The 15771-nt window shown below is 34.3% G+C and overlaps 1 protein-coding gene across 1 annotated transcript; it reads left to right on the forward strand.

The window, feature by feature from the left end:
* The first annotated feature begins 10347 nt into the window (after positions 1-10347).
* LOC123701790 lies at positions 10348-15771 on the forward strand. The gene is made up of 4 exons (XM_045649349.1): positions 10348-10549; positions 12531-12685; positions 14862-15010; positions 15640-15771. The coding sequence occupies exons 1-4, from the start codon at positions 10458-10460 to the stop codon at positions 15715-15717; spliced, it is 474 nt and encodes a 157-aa protein (XP_045505305.1). The 5' UTR covers positions 10348-10457; the 3' UTR covers positions 15718-15771.

Consider the following 15771-nt stretch of genomic DNA (forward strand, 5'->3'; position numbering starts at 1 on the left):
TCTTGTAGGTATCTGAATAGTGAAGATAAGCTCTGAAATCTTACATAGCAAAGCGTAACTAACCTAAGCAATATACATAAGTACCTAATGCATTTTTTCCTTTTACAGTGCAGCGGCTAGTAAACTGTGTATTTTTAAATGATAAACGTTGTGTTTATTATGTATTTGGAAACAATATAATACTAGCTGTGCCGCGCGGTTTCACCTGCATTGCTCCACTCCTGTTGGTCTTAGCGTGATTATATAATATAGCCTTCCTCGATAAATGGGCTATCTAACACTGAAATAATTTTTCAAATCGGACCAGTAGTTCCTGAGATTAGCGCGTTCAAACAAACAAACTCTTCAGCTTTATAATATTGGTATAGATTAGTTTTTATTGGCGGCTTTGTTTGCATTTGAATTGTGAATAATTCTCGATACCTACATATTTTTATTAAAATCGGTACAGCCGTTTAAAAGGAGCTCAGTGACCCGCCCAGAAGCAATTTAAGTTATTATGTTTATATACCTACGTCAAAGAGTTGCATTAGTTTAAGACAACATTACCTACTTACGTGAAATACCCAGAAATAATCATGCTACGAAACCTGTGACTACGAAACATTACTTCTACGAATCCGCGTTACTTAACCCGTAAAAGCAGTCTTGCTGCGTGCAATTGAATCCCATTCGCTTGAGCGGATCCAACTAAACACAGCTCGCATAATTAAATTCTCCCAACAATATTTGTTTACGTGGTACGGTAAACGCATTAATTATACTACTAAGTCCCGACTAGTCCGCCTGACTAACTTGTCTAACTACGGCACTGCCACCTGCTTTATTCCACACTGTTTATAGTTCAGCTTTGAAATAACCTGTTATATATTGGCGTAATATCTTGCATCACAGATTACTGAATAGTTAGAACGTATAATATTCACATTTTCGTAAGGGTCGGGTTATAGTTTTGTGGAAAGAAAATAAAGTCTGGTTTGTAACTTTCGCCTATTCAAATGTTAAACTTTTCGACAAAAACTATTTGTTTGTGTTTCGTCTCGAACCTTTATCCTTTCGAATCGTTTTCATTTTATCCCTTTTCTTTGATCGGATACTTAGAACAGTGTAATAAATAGAAATAGTTAAACAAAACGATATAACATTTGTTTTTATAGTTTGTTGCTTAGTCGAATAAAAAGAAGGGAAATCTAGCGCTGCATTGAAAAAAAAATACACCAAATGCAGGAATCCAAATTAACTACCTAATGAAAGTAATTGAAATATATTTCCAAAACCATCGTGATAAAAAATATAATTCTCGATATATCAGTGCGTATTATTCCAAAGAGTTTTTTATGCAGTGCTAAGAAAAGATTGAACTGATACCCTACCATTAATTTTTCCTAGACACCGTTGAAATTTATGGCTTCGGCTTATCCCGTCAAGTGCCTTAAGGTTAGATCCGGGATTCTATGTTCACACCTCCATTTTTTACGTAACAAGCCGATCATGTTTTATAAGAGTTTTGACCATACCTTACATTATGGGTACCTAACCCATTCCTCGCTGTAAATTCAATGAATCAATACCATAAAGAATAGGTACGTAAATAGTTGTTTCAAAATTGTAAAATAAAAGTAACGTGAGGCAAGTTAAAAAAAAAAAAACAGAAATTCCTTATTGAAATATAAATCCAAATATGATTAAGCGGAATATCTAATGTTTAATTATGAGCAGTTTTCACTAGGTATGTGATGTTTGTTCATCAGTTCAACGCATTCACAGGTACAAGCAGGTAAGAATCACTTTCTTCAAATCATTGGTCTCTGTAATTCCAAACAAAACTTAATAAAATTACAACATAAATCATTAAAATGAAGATTAAACATTATCTCATCACATATTTTACTCCGGAAAATTTTCAAGCATCCCTTCCTATCAAATACAATTTATATCAAGCCACAGAATACATAATAGTAGCTAAACGCTACAGAACGGACACTCTCCGCCTCCCGCCAAAATTAAACACTTACCTCACCCCGCACGATCAGACATGTTATGGTACCCATTTCCCCGCAAGGACGATACCAACGACGTCTTTAGACGAAACGCAACGAAGATTGACAACATTAATCAAATTGACTTAAAGCAATTTTATTATTTTGGATTTGTGATTATCGTTTTTCGTAGAAAATGGTTAGATATTGTGCTGTTTACGGATGTATTTCATCAGAAAAACGCGAATTTTTTTTTACGCTAGTCACAAATGTGCCAACCATAAAGCGTTAACACACACATTTGCATTCTCTACAGTGTGACTGTCAAAACGATAATTTTGTATGGAGTGTCCGGGGTGTGATCAAGCTGCAAAGATTAAGATTTCAAAATGCCAAACAATAATAAACTTCATGTTGTCAGTTTAGTTGTTCGTTACAGAGCATACACTTATTGCTTATGAGTTCAGTTGAGAGACAAGCCCCCGTACCTTGATCTTACAGCAGTATTATTTCCAGTATGGATAAATGACAGCGTTATATAGGTTGTCTGGCGCTATCTCTTTCCTACACAGGAAGTAACACTGCTATAAGACAACGGTTACCCCAAAGAACGTGAAATGTAGGCATTTAAAAACCCTGAATTTCCCTTTGATTGACGCGATTTGACAGTTCGTGGGGAGTAATTGCATTTTGAGTCTTTGAGCTTTGAATTTGGTGGAGTTTTGATCCTTTGTTTCTTAGCTTTGTTTCTTTAAAATATTTTTTTGCTGAGAGAGAGAAGCTCGGATTTGGAAACATGAATGATGTGTGTTGTTGATGTGTCTGTTTGTCACGACTTCATGTAAACGTACCTTGACTCAAAGATCAACTTCAATTGTTTATTCCTTTTAGTTCCTATCTACACTAATATTATAAAGAGGAAAACTTTGTTTGTTTGTTTGTTTGATTGTAATGAATAGGCTCATAAACTACTGGACCGATTTTAAAAATTCTTTCACCATTCGAAAGCTACATTATCCACGAGTAACATAGGCTAGGTTTTATCCAGGAAATCCCACGGGAACGGGATCTATGCGGGTTTTTCTTTGAAAACGCGGGCGAAGCCGCAGGCGGAAAGCTAGTAAGTAATAAATTACTTCAGTAAAAAGATACTACTATAATAGATATCAGCCCGCGGCTTCGCGAGCTTTTCAAAGAAAAACTCGTATAGTTTCCGTTCCTATAGTATTTCCGGGATAAAAAGTAGCCTATATCTTATTGTGTTATAATATTATTGTGTTATATTGTATTTCATATCTATATTACCTATATGTAAAATTATGTTATTATGTTTTGTTTATATTATATTACTATTATTATTAATATGTACTTGTGTTGTGTATTCTACTAATTATTATATATTTATATATTACCTATATTTAAGTATACATGAGAAATTATAATACGTATATTTTATAATTCAAGTCTATTGACTGGCACTCCAACAAGGGGCTACTGAAAATCAGCGCTTCACAACAAGTGCAGCACATGCCGAGTAGCGACCCTTTTTAGCACCCTTTTTAGCACACACTGATTAGGAATAAGTACTATTTTTTTTTTCTTTTATTATGTGTGTGGTGTTGAATAAACTTTTCTTCTTCTTCTTCTTATTCTGGGTCTTCAGCTACCTACAATCTACATACCAAATTTCATTGTTATCGATATGGTATCCGTATAATAATATTATAAGTTCTACCATTGGGTATAGATAGATATTTTGATCAAAACATCTGCAATCTGTAGATATGTTAAGTAGTTACTGGAACAAAGAAGTCTAATAAATCCAGGTGACATATTTTAGCGATAACACCTGGCGTTACGTGACGTTAGATGCAAATCACTCGGAGGTGGGACCTACTTGTTGCGTAGACCCACAGTTAGGTACTAGAATAATAGAATTCCTAGAGCGTATATGGATAATGGATATATTTGTATTATATTTTTGAAGGAAATTTTATTAGTTTCTCTACTTTTGTTTTCTTCTTAATTTATTAATAGCTAGCTTAGTTGATTTGTAAGCTTTCTGTTGAATATAGGTAGCTTTCTGCCAGCGGCTTCGCCCGCGTAGTCAAAGAAAAAGCCGCATAGTTGCCGTTCCCGTGGGATTTTTTGGATAAGAAGTAGCCGTGTTATTATTAAATTTAATTGTAATCGATTCAGAAGTATAATTACATAGCTTACTAGTGATACATTTATTTACACAGCTATCTAATAGATATGTAAATAGATAGTATATTAATTATACTATATTGGTCTCCATTCTATCCTTTTATCTCTATTACAAAGATTATAATATGCAGAATATCCCCATAGGTATTTATTACTGTTATGGAAATTGGACATTGCGGTTGTGATCGTGTATTTTGCAACATGCTGCACACATTACGGTTACATTAGTAACACCTCATGAAATCTAACTTGCTCTGGGTGCACATACGATTTCTATCTAATCGTCCATTTACAGACTTACAGAGTAGTCTAACAGTAGAGGTTTGCGCAGCATAAGCTTATTGCTTGAAAATGCTTTCAGAGTGCATATAGGAAAACGAGCAGAGAATTTTATAGAATAGGTGTATACATGTATTATTTTTGGGGCAGTTTTTATTGTATTTCACTATAACATTTTTGTTTTGAACTCCAAGAGAAAGTGTAAAATGTTAAATGTACAAGATACCTTACTTTAATAAGTTTAAAATAAATTCGAATTATTTATTGTGTTTTTGAAACTGAAATTTAATATCATATGAAACGATACCTACTCAAATTTCGACGGACCGAAGGACGTTTTTTAAAAAGACAAGATTTAATTTAAACGTCTTTAATATGTGCTCTCTACATCCAGAATGAAAACTTAAACTATAAACTTATCGTTAAACAAAAATGCAACGCTGCAATCTATGTTCTAAGAAATACAAAATGCATTAAGGCGATGCAGGGTGGCCGTAGTTATGCTGCGTTAACAAATACGATATCACATGCATGTACTGCGGGTTGCCCCGACATAACTCCTCCATCCTCAGTTTCAAGAAAATCTGAAGGATTTTCTTGAATACATATTTTTCTTAATTTAGACTTAATTACTACCACAATTACAATTATAATTACGATTAATACAAAAGTTATAATGTTAATCACTCCGACGGCACTATTCACTGTACTACTAAACTGGTTTTCACTATTTTCACTATTTTCAATTAAATGCCTAAGCATATTTATGTCAGTTAAATTTGCACCCTTCAGGTTAACAGGCTTCCTGTCGGTCGGGAAGTTCATCAAATTTGGTAATATAATTTTTGGTAAACTTGGGTATATAATATCAATTCCATTTACTTCATATTTCTTTAGTGTTATATCTCCGATTTTCACGTAACAGCCAGTCTCGTCTAACGTCAATAAATAGGTACCATGAAGGAATTCTTGGGTTACCTCGTTTTCACAGACCTTGGTAAGTACTGTTTCCACATTTACGTATAGTATCCATCTATTTGGCAGAACATTGTCGATTTTCACGTCATCTATGGAAATGGGAATCGGCTGACAACTGGAAACATTTGTAGATAGCCGCAAAAGATCAGCTAAACAATCGTCTTTATATAATGTTGATGTCAGTATTTCCGGGCATAGGAACCGGTCTTCATCTATTTCTTTGCATGGTTGTGAAAGTGGCATGGTTTTCAACCCCTTCACAAGGACATATGGGTATTTGGGTAGGATAAGGGAAGTCTGACCTTTTTCTTCGTTAAATATAGGTAAAGGTATTATTTTAAAATATGAATAAATGTCGTCAGTAATTAATGGAATAGTCATTACGAATTTTATTTGACTTTGTTTTACATAAGTTTGTACTTCTATTGATTGTTCAATTTTAAGAACATTATCTAAATTTACTGGAAATGGCAACTTAGAGCTAGTTTCAATGTTTTTTAATAAAAGTAATAATTCCTTAGTATCTACAACGGATTGGTGTAAAAGTTTAATTTTACTAAAAGCTACAGCAGTTTCTATTTCACTTAATCTAACGTAAAGAGACATAAAATTATGTAAGAATGCAGAATATGTATGTATAATTTCATTAGTCCTTTGATGTAAATTTGTGTCATTTAAAAGCGAATCAATTACATTTAGCTTATTCTGGATTGCAATGAAATTGTTATTAGATATTTCAGCTACATTTAATAACGAACCCACCATCTCAGTAACGATCGTCATCTTATGTATTATAGAGTCTTGTTTAGTCTTTAATTTTTCAATAGTGTTTTCAAATTGTATAGCATCTTCGTTGTCGAGGTTACCGGTGATAATTTTTATAACTGAACCAAGTGGATTTAATAAACCACGTTTAGATCTAGAAGACGGAATTAATTGTTCAAATTTATCAATAGTATAATTCATATGATAATCTGTTTGTAATTCTGTTGTAATAAAATCGGAACCTAACGCTTTTACATCAATACAACTATGAACCTGATTTCTAAATGATAGATAACTATTTATATTAAATTCTAAATCTTCATATATTAACTTTAAATCTAAAACCTTAATAACTCTCCATGTGTCATTGCTGACGACTGCATAGCCTTCACGGAGAGGTAGTATTCCGGGGTTCCGTTTAATCTGGTGCAGTTGAAGGCCCTGGTTTTGGATCACGTGGATCGCCAAAATTAGTAACCTGTGGAGGACGCTTAATGTCTTTAATGGGAACTTTAGTCTCACGATGATGCGTCGTTACTGGCACAATATTTCTATGGGTCGGTCCCGTGACTATCGCTTTCTGATACCTAGGCTTATCTTTAGCACGTCTCGTGTTAACTCCTTTAATGTAAACCGAATCTCCTATGTCTATGTTAAAATTATTTTCACCGCCATACTTATCCTTAATAACCTGTTTCTTATGAATAATTTTGTCTTTAAGATATTTGTTTAAAAATTTTGTACGTTTGTAGTGATCTTTTACAAATTGTTGAGTTAATTGTTCATTAAAATCTACAGCTTCATCTAGAATCAGTATGCCTTCCCTATCAAGATCGCGAGCTGAGTGAACCGTATCTGTATTTTCGCTATTATTGCTAGACGCGGTCAAGGTGCTGCTTTCCGCGGTTATTGTACCAATATCAGGTGACGGAATCGAATATGGGGACTTCGGGCGATTATTTTTAGTGATAGGCACTGTTCGGTCTGAATCAGACGAAATTGTATTCGGCGTCAGGGGTCGCGGGTCACATGTTCCAGCCTGATCGTTACTAACTTTTACTATTTCGTCTGTTGCATCGGTTAAGTGTTTTTGAAGATTTCGCTCCTTTTCATCTACATTAACCTTCATTGACACGTCAACTATTGCTGCTGGCATACGAACGCTTTCACGAAAAGTTTGAAAATCTAATGTAGAGTCACCGTTCTGAAAGTTAGTTGGAATTGATACTCTAGTTTCTGATCGAGGCTCTAAGGTGATTTTTAACGGAGGGTTATAAATAATCGGTATTTTGGCGTTAAATGTTTCTAAAACTTGGTGTTTCATATCGATATTTGCATCTAGGTTCTTAAGTAAATCAGATCCGATTAATCCATCATACTTACTGTCTACATTGTATACATAAAATTTGTGGGAAAGTGAGCTTCTAAAAGTTTTTAATAACGGAATTACTATAACCTCATCATGAGTGCTTTGCGCATGGGTACTAACAACTGTGAATTGTTCATACTGTTTATGATCTCTAAAATATTCTTCCGCTTTGGCTGGACTTATAAAAGAACGGCTGCTTCCTGTATCTATGAGAAACTTTGCTTTTATTTCGGGAACTATAATATGTGGTAATTTTAAGATGCTGTCACAATAATTTAAATTAATTATTTCACCGTCTCGTCGGAGGCCGGTAACAGAAAATTCGTTATTGTCATTAAAATTGCTTTCAGTTACTTCCGGATCGGTATAATCGTATAACTCGTTCGCGGCGTCTTCTTTATAATTTAAGGTTGAGTTATCGTAATTTTCATAATTTGGTTCATCGCAGTAATATAGATTATGAGTTTCGTTGTGCCTTATAGGTGCCGTGCGCATTGATACATCGCTATTTAAGCCGGGGTTCGGTGCCTGGGCATGTTGTATGCCAAATTTAAAACGAGGTTGGGCTGTTTGTTGATTTGGGATTCCAAATTTATAACCGGAATTTTGAAAAGGTCGCAATTGGTGGTTATTATTAGATTGTGTGCCAAATTTATAGCCTTGGGCTTGTGGTGTTTGCCTTAACTGTTGAATAAAATTTGGTCGAGGTGGTTGCATTAAATTTGGTCGAGGTTGTTGAGCGAAATTCGGTCTATAACCAATTGGCTGTTGAGGACTGCCGTATTTAAAGTTTTGATTTAAAGGCATCGTACTAAAATTAGGTTTTAATGGATTTTGGAAAGTGTTTTGAGTTATAGGTTTTGGCTTACTAATCTTTGCGTTATATTGTTGTATAAAATTTACTTCTTCTGTAACTACGCTAAGTGCATTTTCTAAGTTTGTACAACCCCTTAATCTAACAATCCGGATCATGTCCTCCGGGAGGTTGTACAGAAAAACATTTAACGCAGTATTATTGTATATGATCATCTTCGCGGCTTTAACTCCTTCATCCGTGAGGCGGTTTACTTTTGAAAATAGGGAGCTTTTAACATTTTGTATTCTGTGGCAAAACTGTATGTAACTTTCACCTTGTTTTATTTTTAACCCTTCTAATTCTAGTGCGATACATTCTTCCGATCGCGGGTCTCCGAAATGTTGGGTAAGTATTTCCTTTAATTCAGTCCATGAAGTTATATTTTGGTAATCACTAAGCAGTGAAGCTGCCTTACCGATAAGCCTACTCGTTATGGCATGATATACATATAAGTTTTGTGCGTTATTGTTCGCATCTTGGAATGATCTTATAATGTATTCGCTTTTATTGATAAATAGGTTTAACAGTTTTTCATCTCCATCAAATTTGGGGATGATACATAGTATTTCTCTTGGTATGAGTTTAATCTCTTCCATTTTGGTTCTTTTAGTTAGTTTTAGCGATTAAAACTCTAAATATAATAAAGATAACACTATTTTTTACTAATAACTAACACTTAAAATTAAACACTAAAAATTACGACTTATCACGATAATTGTAACGAACAAAATCAAATAATCGTAATGATTAGGCCGACTATTTTGGGTCGGGGATTTCGTGAAAACAGGGAATGTGAAAAACAGGAGTGAAGAGGTTTACTCACAGACTGCTCGCTCCCATGTCCTTCACTTATGATCCTGGATGCTCGTCCTTGAGGTCACAGTACGCGTTTCACTTCAGCGATTGAGTTTTACGCGTACGCGTCGCGGGAGAGTTATTTATTTGGTTCGAGGATACTCGTACAAGCACCGCACTATCACAGATCCTTTCGGCTATAGTGTTAGCTCGGCAGCAGGATATTATCGAGTATCCTACCGGCTGCGCCACTCAAATTTCGACGGACCGAAGGACGTTTTTTAAAAAGACAAGATTTAATTTAAACGTCTTTAATATGTGCTCTCTACATCCAGAATGAAAACTTAAACTATAAACTTATCGTTAAACAAAAATGCAACGCTGCAATCTATGTTCTAAGAAATACAAAATGCATTAAGGCGATGCAGGGTGGCCGTAGTTATGCTGCGTTAACAAATACGATATCACATGCATGTACTGCGGGTTGCCCCGACATAACTACCTATTCAAAAATCACCCCTTTTTTACTTATGTTTATTATTTAATAATACTAACAATAGGTGGCATCTATAGTAAAACAATCTGTAACATTGAATTAAATCGTATTTCTCTCGTGGTCGGTTGTCGGTCGGCCATCTGAGATTCTATTCAGGTCTCTTTAGATACAGGGTCTTACCGCAACACGTATAAACATATGTTTTACTTGGCTTGGTGCTTATAAATATTGTTATGTTTAAGTCTATAGGAAGTGATTTGTGGCCTATCTACAAATTGTAGATAAAAGATATAAGTATCTACTGTGTAGGTATACCTTCTTTAAAAATATATTTATATCCAAATTCCTGCCTTTTCAAGTCTGATCTATAATTTCTTCTTTTCGTGAACATAGTTCTACAGCTAACAGAAAACATGTAACATAATATATTCAGGTTCTTCAGAGTAAAAGTAGATATCATAATTTTTTAATATAATATATGTATTTTTTAATCTTGCAGAGTCTGCTTTATAATTTTACTTATTTTTTTTTATGAAAGAGGTTTTGTCGTAAAACCTTTTAGGCCGCCTTCAACATTAAAAAATTACACTGACAGATAAACTTATACAACATGGAGTAGATAATGAATTATCTTTGTATCAATAAAATATAAAAATAAAAATCAGATCAACAATGATCACACATACATAGTAATAATTCACTAAAAGCTTAAAATTGTTTCGATTCCAAAAAATGGGAAAGTTGCCATATCTCTACACTGAATCAGAAGAAACAGAGGACACATCAAGTTCAGTTGAAAATATAAAGAAGAAGAAAAAATTATCGTAAGTGCTATTTCCTAGACAATTTAATAATTTATAGTACATAATATAAGGTTATTTTTTACGGTCTTACCTATTAATGAAACCCATTCGCTATGCAATGGATTTTATTACAATAACCTGTCTTCACACCTGTCTTGTTTTTATGATTGACGTTTGAGCAAGAGCAGGACACACCTATGGTAGAAAATGGTAGAAATTTATCCATTGTTCTTTTTATTAGTAAGGCCGTTAAGTATAGCTGTATTCTGTACCTAGTTAGATAATACTAGAAAGTATGATAAATTTCGTACCCATTTTAAGAAAGCAGCTTTTTCTCGTCGTCGTAAAGAATGTCTATATAATTCTTATAAATCCATAGAAAGTAAATGCACTTCATAAATATTTTAATACAACAACCAACAAAAATATTGAAGGTTTTATTATTTCAACTTTTCGACGCAGATTTATATAAGTCTGAACTTTAAAACCTTTGTTATTCATAAAATCTATTTGGTACTTATAATATGTACAATGTTGCATCCGTGACCTCTCTATACCATCTTCTTTATACTATGCTATCTATCTATCTTCTAAGAGCTAGCGAGCAAGATAAACTTTTGTCTCCGCAACTATTTTGTCTCTCCCATCAACTCTATGGGCTAGTAAGAAAGTGCGCGCACGTAGCGACGCAACTTCCTATAGAGTTGATGGGAGAGACAAAATAGTTGCGGAGACAAAGGTTGCTCTTGCGCGCTAGCTCTAACTAAGCAGAATCTGTTGTCTCACAATCTCAAGTTATTGATACTTTCATTCTATATTGAGTTTAAAGTTTTGAAACATAAAACAATGTGGCCGGCACTGACTCCTAAAATTTCTTAACTTTTATCATTTTCGAGATGTTTTTATTGTTAACTAGGTTTCCCGCATAGTTCCTGTTCCCGTGGGATTTCCAGGATTGCGTCATTTTCCCGGGATAAAAAGCCTATGTCCTTTCTGAGGTATCAAAATATCTCTATACCAAATTTCATGAAAATTGGTTCAGTAGTTTAGGCGTGATTGAGTATCAGACAGACAGACAGACAGAGTTACTGTCGCATTTACATATATACTAGTATATTAGTATGGATTTGATTCAACGACAAACAGGACAATAAAAATGATGAGTTGGAACTTTCAACTTAATAACATAATACTTATTATGGTTGAAACTTGAAACAATGGTTTGAATATCAAGTCAATTGAATGAAATAAATTATTGTAAATTCGCTTAATATTGAATACGAATTCGTATTCTTGCCTACAAACTTTGATAGTTGTATATATTGGTAATGTTATGAAACCCGTAAAACCCTTTCATCAGCCTAATCTGCCTCTTATCTTGTTATCCCAACTCCACAAACCTTTTTAAGGGCTATTAGAAGTGAACTAAAGGTATCCGTAACTATATGCACGATAAACAAATCTTTATTATTCCGTTTCAACTAACTTGGAATTTATGAAGGTCCCTGCCCCTTTTTCTGAAACTGTTTTCAGTATTCCTTAGTGATTTGGTGCTTAGAATAGCTCGTTATATTTATATTGAGAGCTGATAGCAATGCAAACATAATAACTAACCTAGGCGTATACAAAATCTGAATTAGAGGGTTAACGGTGCATTTAGATCAAACATGCAATGTTCTAGCACTGAAAAACACTGAATACGAGTTTTCGTTTACACTAAAAGATCACGAAAGAATGATCTAGCTCTATGTTCGTCTGATTAACCAATACTTTGGATTTATTTGATTTAAAACATCTCTAATTGATTATCTATCACATCTATATATTTACTAGCAGTTCATTATGAATTAATTTAATGTAAAGTAAAATTTAATATTCAAAACTCTAATATCACACGATATATTATTATAACTCATTATTTACTTAACATAATATTATTATCATATACAGGCACATGATACATAATAATTTGTAGAATTAAATCACAATTGATAATTCTCAGCATCCTCAAATACACGGGCGGCAACCTGCGCAAGAAGAAATGCAAGGTCCACAGCAAGTCGGATCCCGACGACAGCGAGCTGCGCAGCCGCAGCCGCAGCAGCCAGCGCATTGGGCAGAAGCTGCGCGGGATCTTGAAGCATACGGAACATGAGTGTATGTATTGAATCATGAGTGTGGGTGTGTCTGCGTATACCGCTATAAACGTTTAAGCATACGAAACACATGTGTATGTAGAGTTTTGTTATTTTTGGAGCGTGGGACATGAGTGTGTGTGTGTGGTCCGCTATATACGTTAAAGCATACGAGACACGTGTGTATGTAGTGTTTTGTTTTTTGGAGAGGGGGACATGAGTGTGTATGTGTGGGGGGGGGGGCTTTTTTATTAAAGCATAGGGAACATGAGTGTATGTATTGTTTTGTATGTTGGAGCGTGGGAATGTGTGATTCTGCATTATCAATTAGAGCATAAGCTAGCAGGTAAATTCAATAACTATTTGTTTCTAAAGATAGAGATTAGAGAGCTGCAAGTTTGCATGCGGAAGTTTTCAAGGTTTCTTCTATAATTTGTTTTTTTTTTTGGTTTAATCTTATATACGCGAGAGGTAAGTGTAACTACTAAAAGTGGGGTTCTTACAATATTTTTCTCTAAAGCATAGCAAACCCAAGAACTTTTGAATGTGTTTTGTAACTTCGTCATCATATAATTAGTACCATCAAAGTATAAAAAACAATCGTAAAAGTGACATACATATTACATATTATGTCTTAACTGGGATCCAGCTGTCTGACCCGAGCGACATGTAGGTATGTGAAACAACTACCCGCATGTAAACGTCAATCAATCATTATTAGGATAAGGATGGCTGCCCAGTGAAAGCGTATCCGATTTCAGATCGAAAAGTTCGGGAAGATCGTGTCATATAAAATCCAATTATTCCAATTAGATATTTTGGTTTTATGTCATTCAAATGCTTTATAATTCTTTTTTTTTTTAATTTTAGCGAAAGCCGCGAGTTTGAATCCAGCCTCGTGATCGATTTTTTTCTATTCTTTAAAATCATATTATTATAATTGCTCAGTTTTAAGATATCTTGATAAAGTCATGGACGACTTTTGACCTTCCAAGTGGCTCGACCTCGTAGGTGGGTTGTTGAAAATTGTGATTGAAAGGTAGGGCGGAAACATACAAAATTGTAAAAAATACAAGCGAAATGAATTTAAAATGCTAATGCCTTACGGCTGATCTTCAAAGAAAGTGGTACTTGTAGGCTGTAGCACTCGAGAAGGGACGTTAATTTTATTTATTTTCTTTTGTCACGCTTTGTGTAATAATTCATTCCTGTTTTTACAATAAAGGGCTTTAGGTAATAGCGTTGTTACAAACAAACAAAAGTAGAGCTAAGTTTTGCATTAAATATGTTTGTCTAAGTGAGTTTCTTTCAGGCATTGATAACGAACGGAAGTAACGTTGTCGAGAAATTACATTATTGAAGTGAAACTACTTCATCGGAATTGGAAAAAAATTTTGTGTAACATTTTTTCGTTACGCGCCATCTTTTTCTTATCCCTACCACGCGTGATTACACGTATTTCTGTAAAGTTGCATAGTAGTAATTTTTTTTAAATAAGGTCATAAAGAAGTTTCACTTCTTACGTGTGTACATTAGTACACGCACACATTTTTCGTAGTTGTGATATTTCTTGTTAAAAAAAAAAAAAAAAAAGATAAGCTCTGAGTATGTACAGTATACACAAAAACGTTTGATAGGAAGCTTTTGGTAAACTAATTTTATTAGATTTGTATCAATCAAAGGGCTTGTCTTTTTACTTCAAGATTAGCCTACAATTTCATTGAGCTGAGTTGGTAGCCATGATTTAACTCAGCAGAAATAAAAGTTCCTATACATTAAACAGAACGGAGATGTTACTAGAATAAATCTTACCATTACCTCAGACAAAATTATTCAAGCTCTCAAGGTCTTTTGAAGTTGCCGCACTTTGCTTGTTATAAAAATAACATAGGATTGCCTTCTTTATGTTTTATATAAAAAAAGTATGATTTCAACGAATTGAGCTCGCCTTTTTCAATTTATTTATTTAACTTTGTTTGTTTTTGTATATTTAATAGGCAGACATTTCAAGACCGCTATCCCGTCTTTTAGAAGCGCTTTTGAAATATCTTATTAAAGATCGGATCTACGACTACGGAAACTCGACAAGAAATTCTGTTTACTTCCAACAAAAATAATAAACACTTGTACCAGACACTTTGGGGTTTCAGATGCTTTTTTTAATGTCAAAAAGCTATAATAGAGGTTTTCTATTTCAGCAACAGCATCAGATGATGATGAAGAGAGTGAATCAAGCCGAATCCTTCATTCCAAGGACCGCTGCTTCGTCGGGCGTGTGCCTCGACCCGCGGGCTCGAAGCCTGGCAGGGGCGGAGGAGTGGCTATCGTTGTTAGGAAGAATGTTAGTGTAAGTATAGGAATTACTGTAATAAATGTTATATGCCTTTGAACATATTAGTAACTAGCTTTCCACTCGCGGTTTCGCCCACGTTTTCAAAGAAAAGCCCGCATAGTTCCCGTTCGCGTGGGATTTCCGCGATAAAACCTATCCTATATAATCCAAGTTACCCTCTATATGTGTGCTAAATTTCATTGTAATCGGTTCAGTAGTATTTGCGTGAAAGAGTAACAAACACACACACATCCTCACAAACTTTCGCATTTATAATATTAGTAGGATAGGATAGTAGGATTAGGTGGGTTCGGCAAATGTGTATTATCATTAAAGTAACGATAAGTAGGTATGGATACGTGAAGGCGACTGAATAGGTATATTGAATTAAAACTACAATAGTATTTTATACTACCTATGTATTTTATTTAGCAGAATAATCGATATTATTAGGGCTGATTTTTCAATCCTTATATTAAGATATTTTTGACATTATTGTTAGGTACATTCACGGTGATTACAGATACTACGTATTTACCTGTTTAGTCAAATAACTTTTTTTTTAATTCTCTCAACATTGCCCAGTCCTTAGCGACGTCAACATCCAAAACAAACACATTTATCGAATTATATTTACGTTTCAGAGCTTACAACCTCAACAGTCGACGAGTAGTACAAAAAGAAAGAAGACGAAGCGCCTACTGAGAAAGCAATCTTATTGAAATTACTGTTTCATTGTCAGCTTTGTTGTTTCCATTAAAGATTGAATACAGATA

The sequence above is a fragment of the Colias croceus genome, chromosome 22 (assembly GCF_905220415.1).
Source record: "Colias croceus chromosome 22, ilColCroc2.1".
In the NCBI taxonomy this organism is placed as follows: Eukaryota; Metazoa; Arthropoda; class Insecta; order Lepidoptera; family Pieridae; genus Colias; species Colias croceus.

What these genes read in the sequence shown, in the direction of transcription:
- LOC123701790 (XM_045649349.1), top strand. Translation starts at nt 10,458, where the DNA reads ATGGGAAAGTTGCCATATCTCTACACTGAATCAGAAGAAACAGAGGAC. An exon ending in GAAGCATACGGAACATGAGT is followed by an intron (nt 12,686 to 14,861) that starts GTATGTATTGAA and finishes TTTCTATTTCAG; the next exon opens with CAACAGCATCAGATGATGAT. An exon ending in TTGTTAGGAAGAATGTTAGT is followed by an intron (nt 15,011 to 15,639) that starts GTAAGTATAGGA and finishes TTTACGTTTCAG; the next exon opens with AGCTTACAACCTCAACAGTC.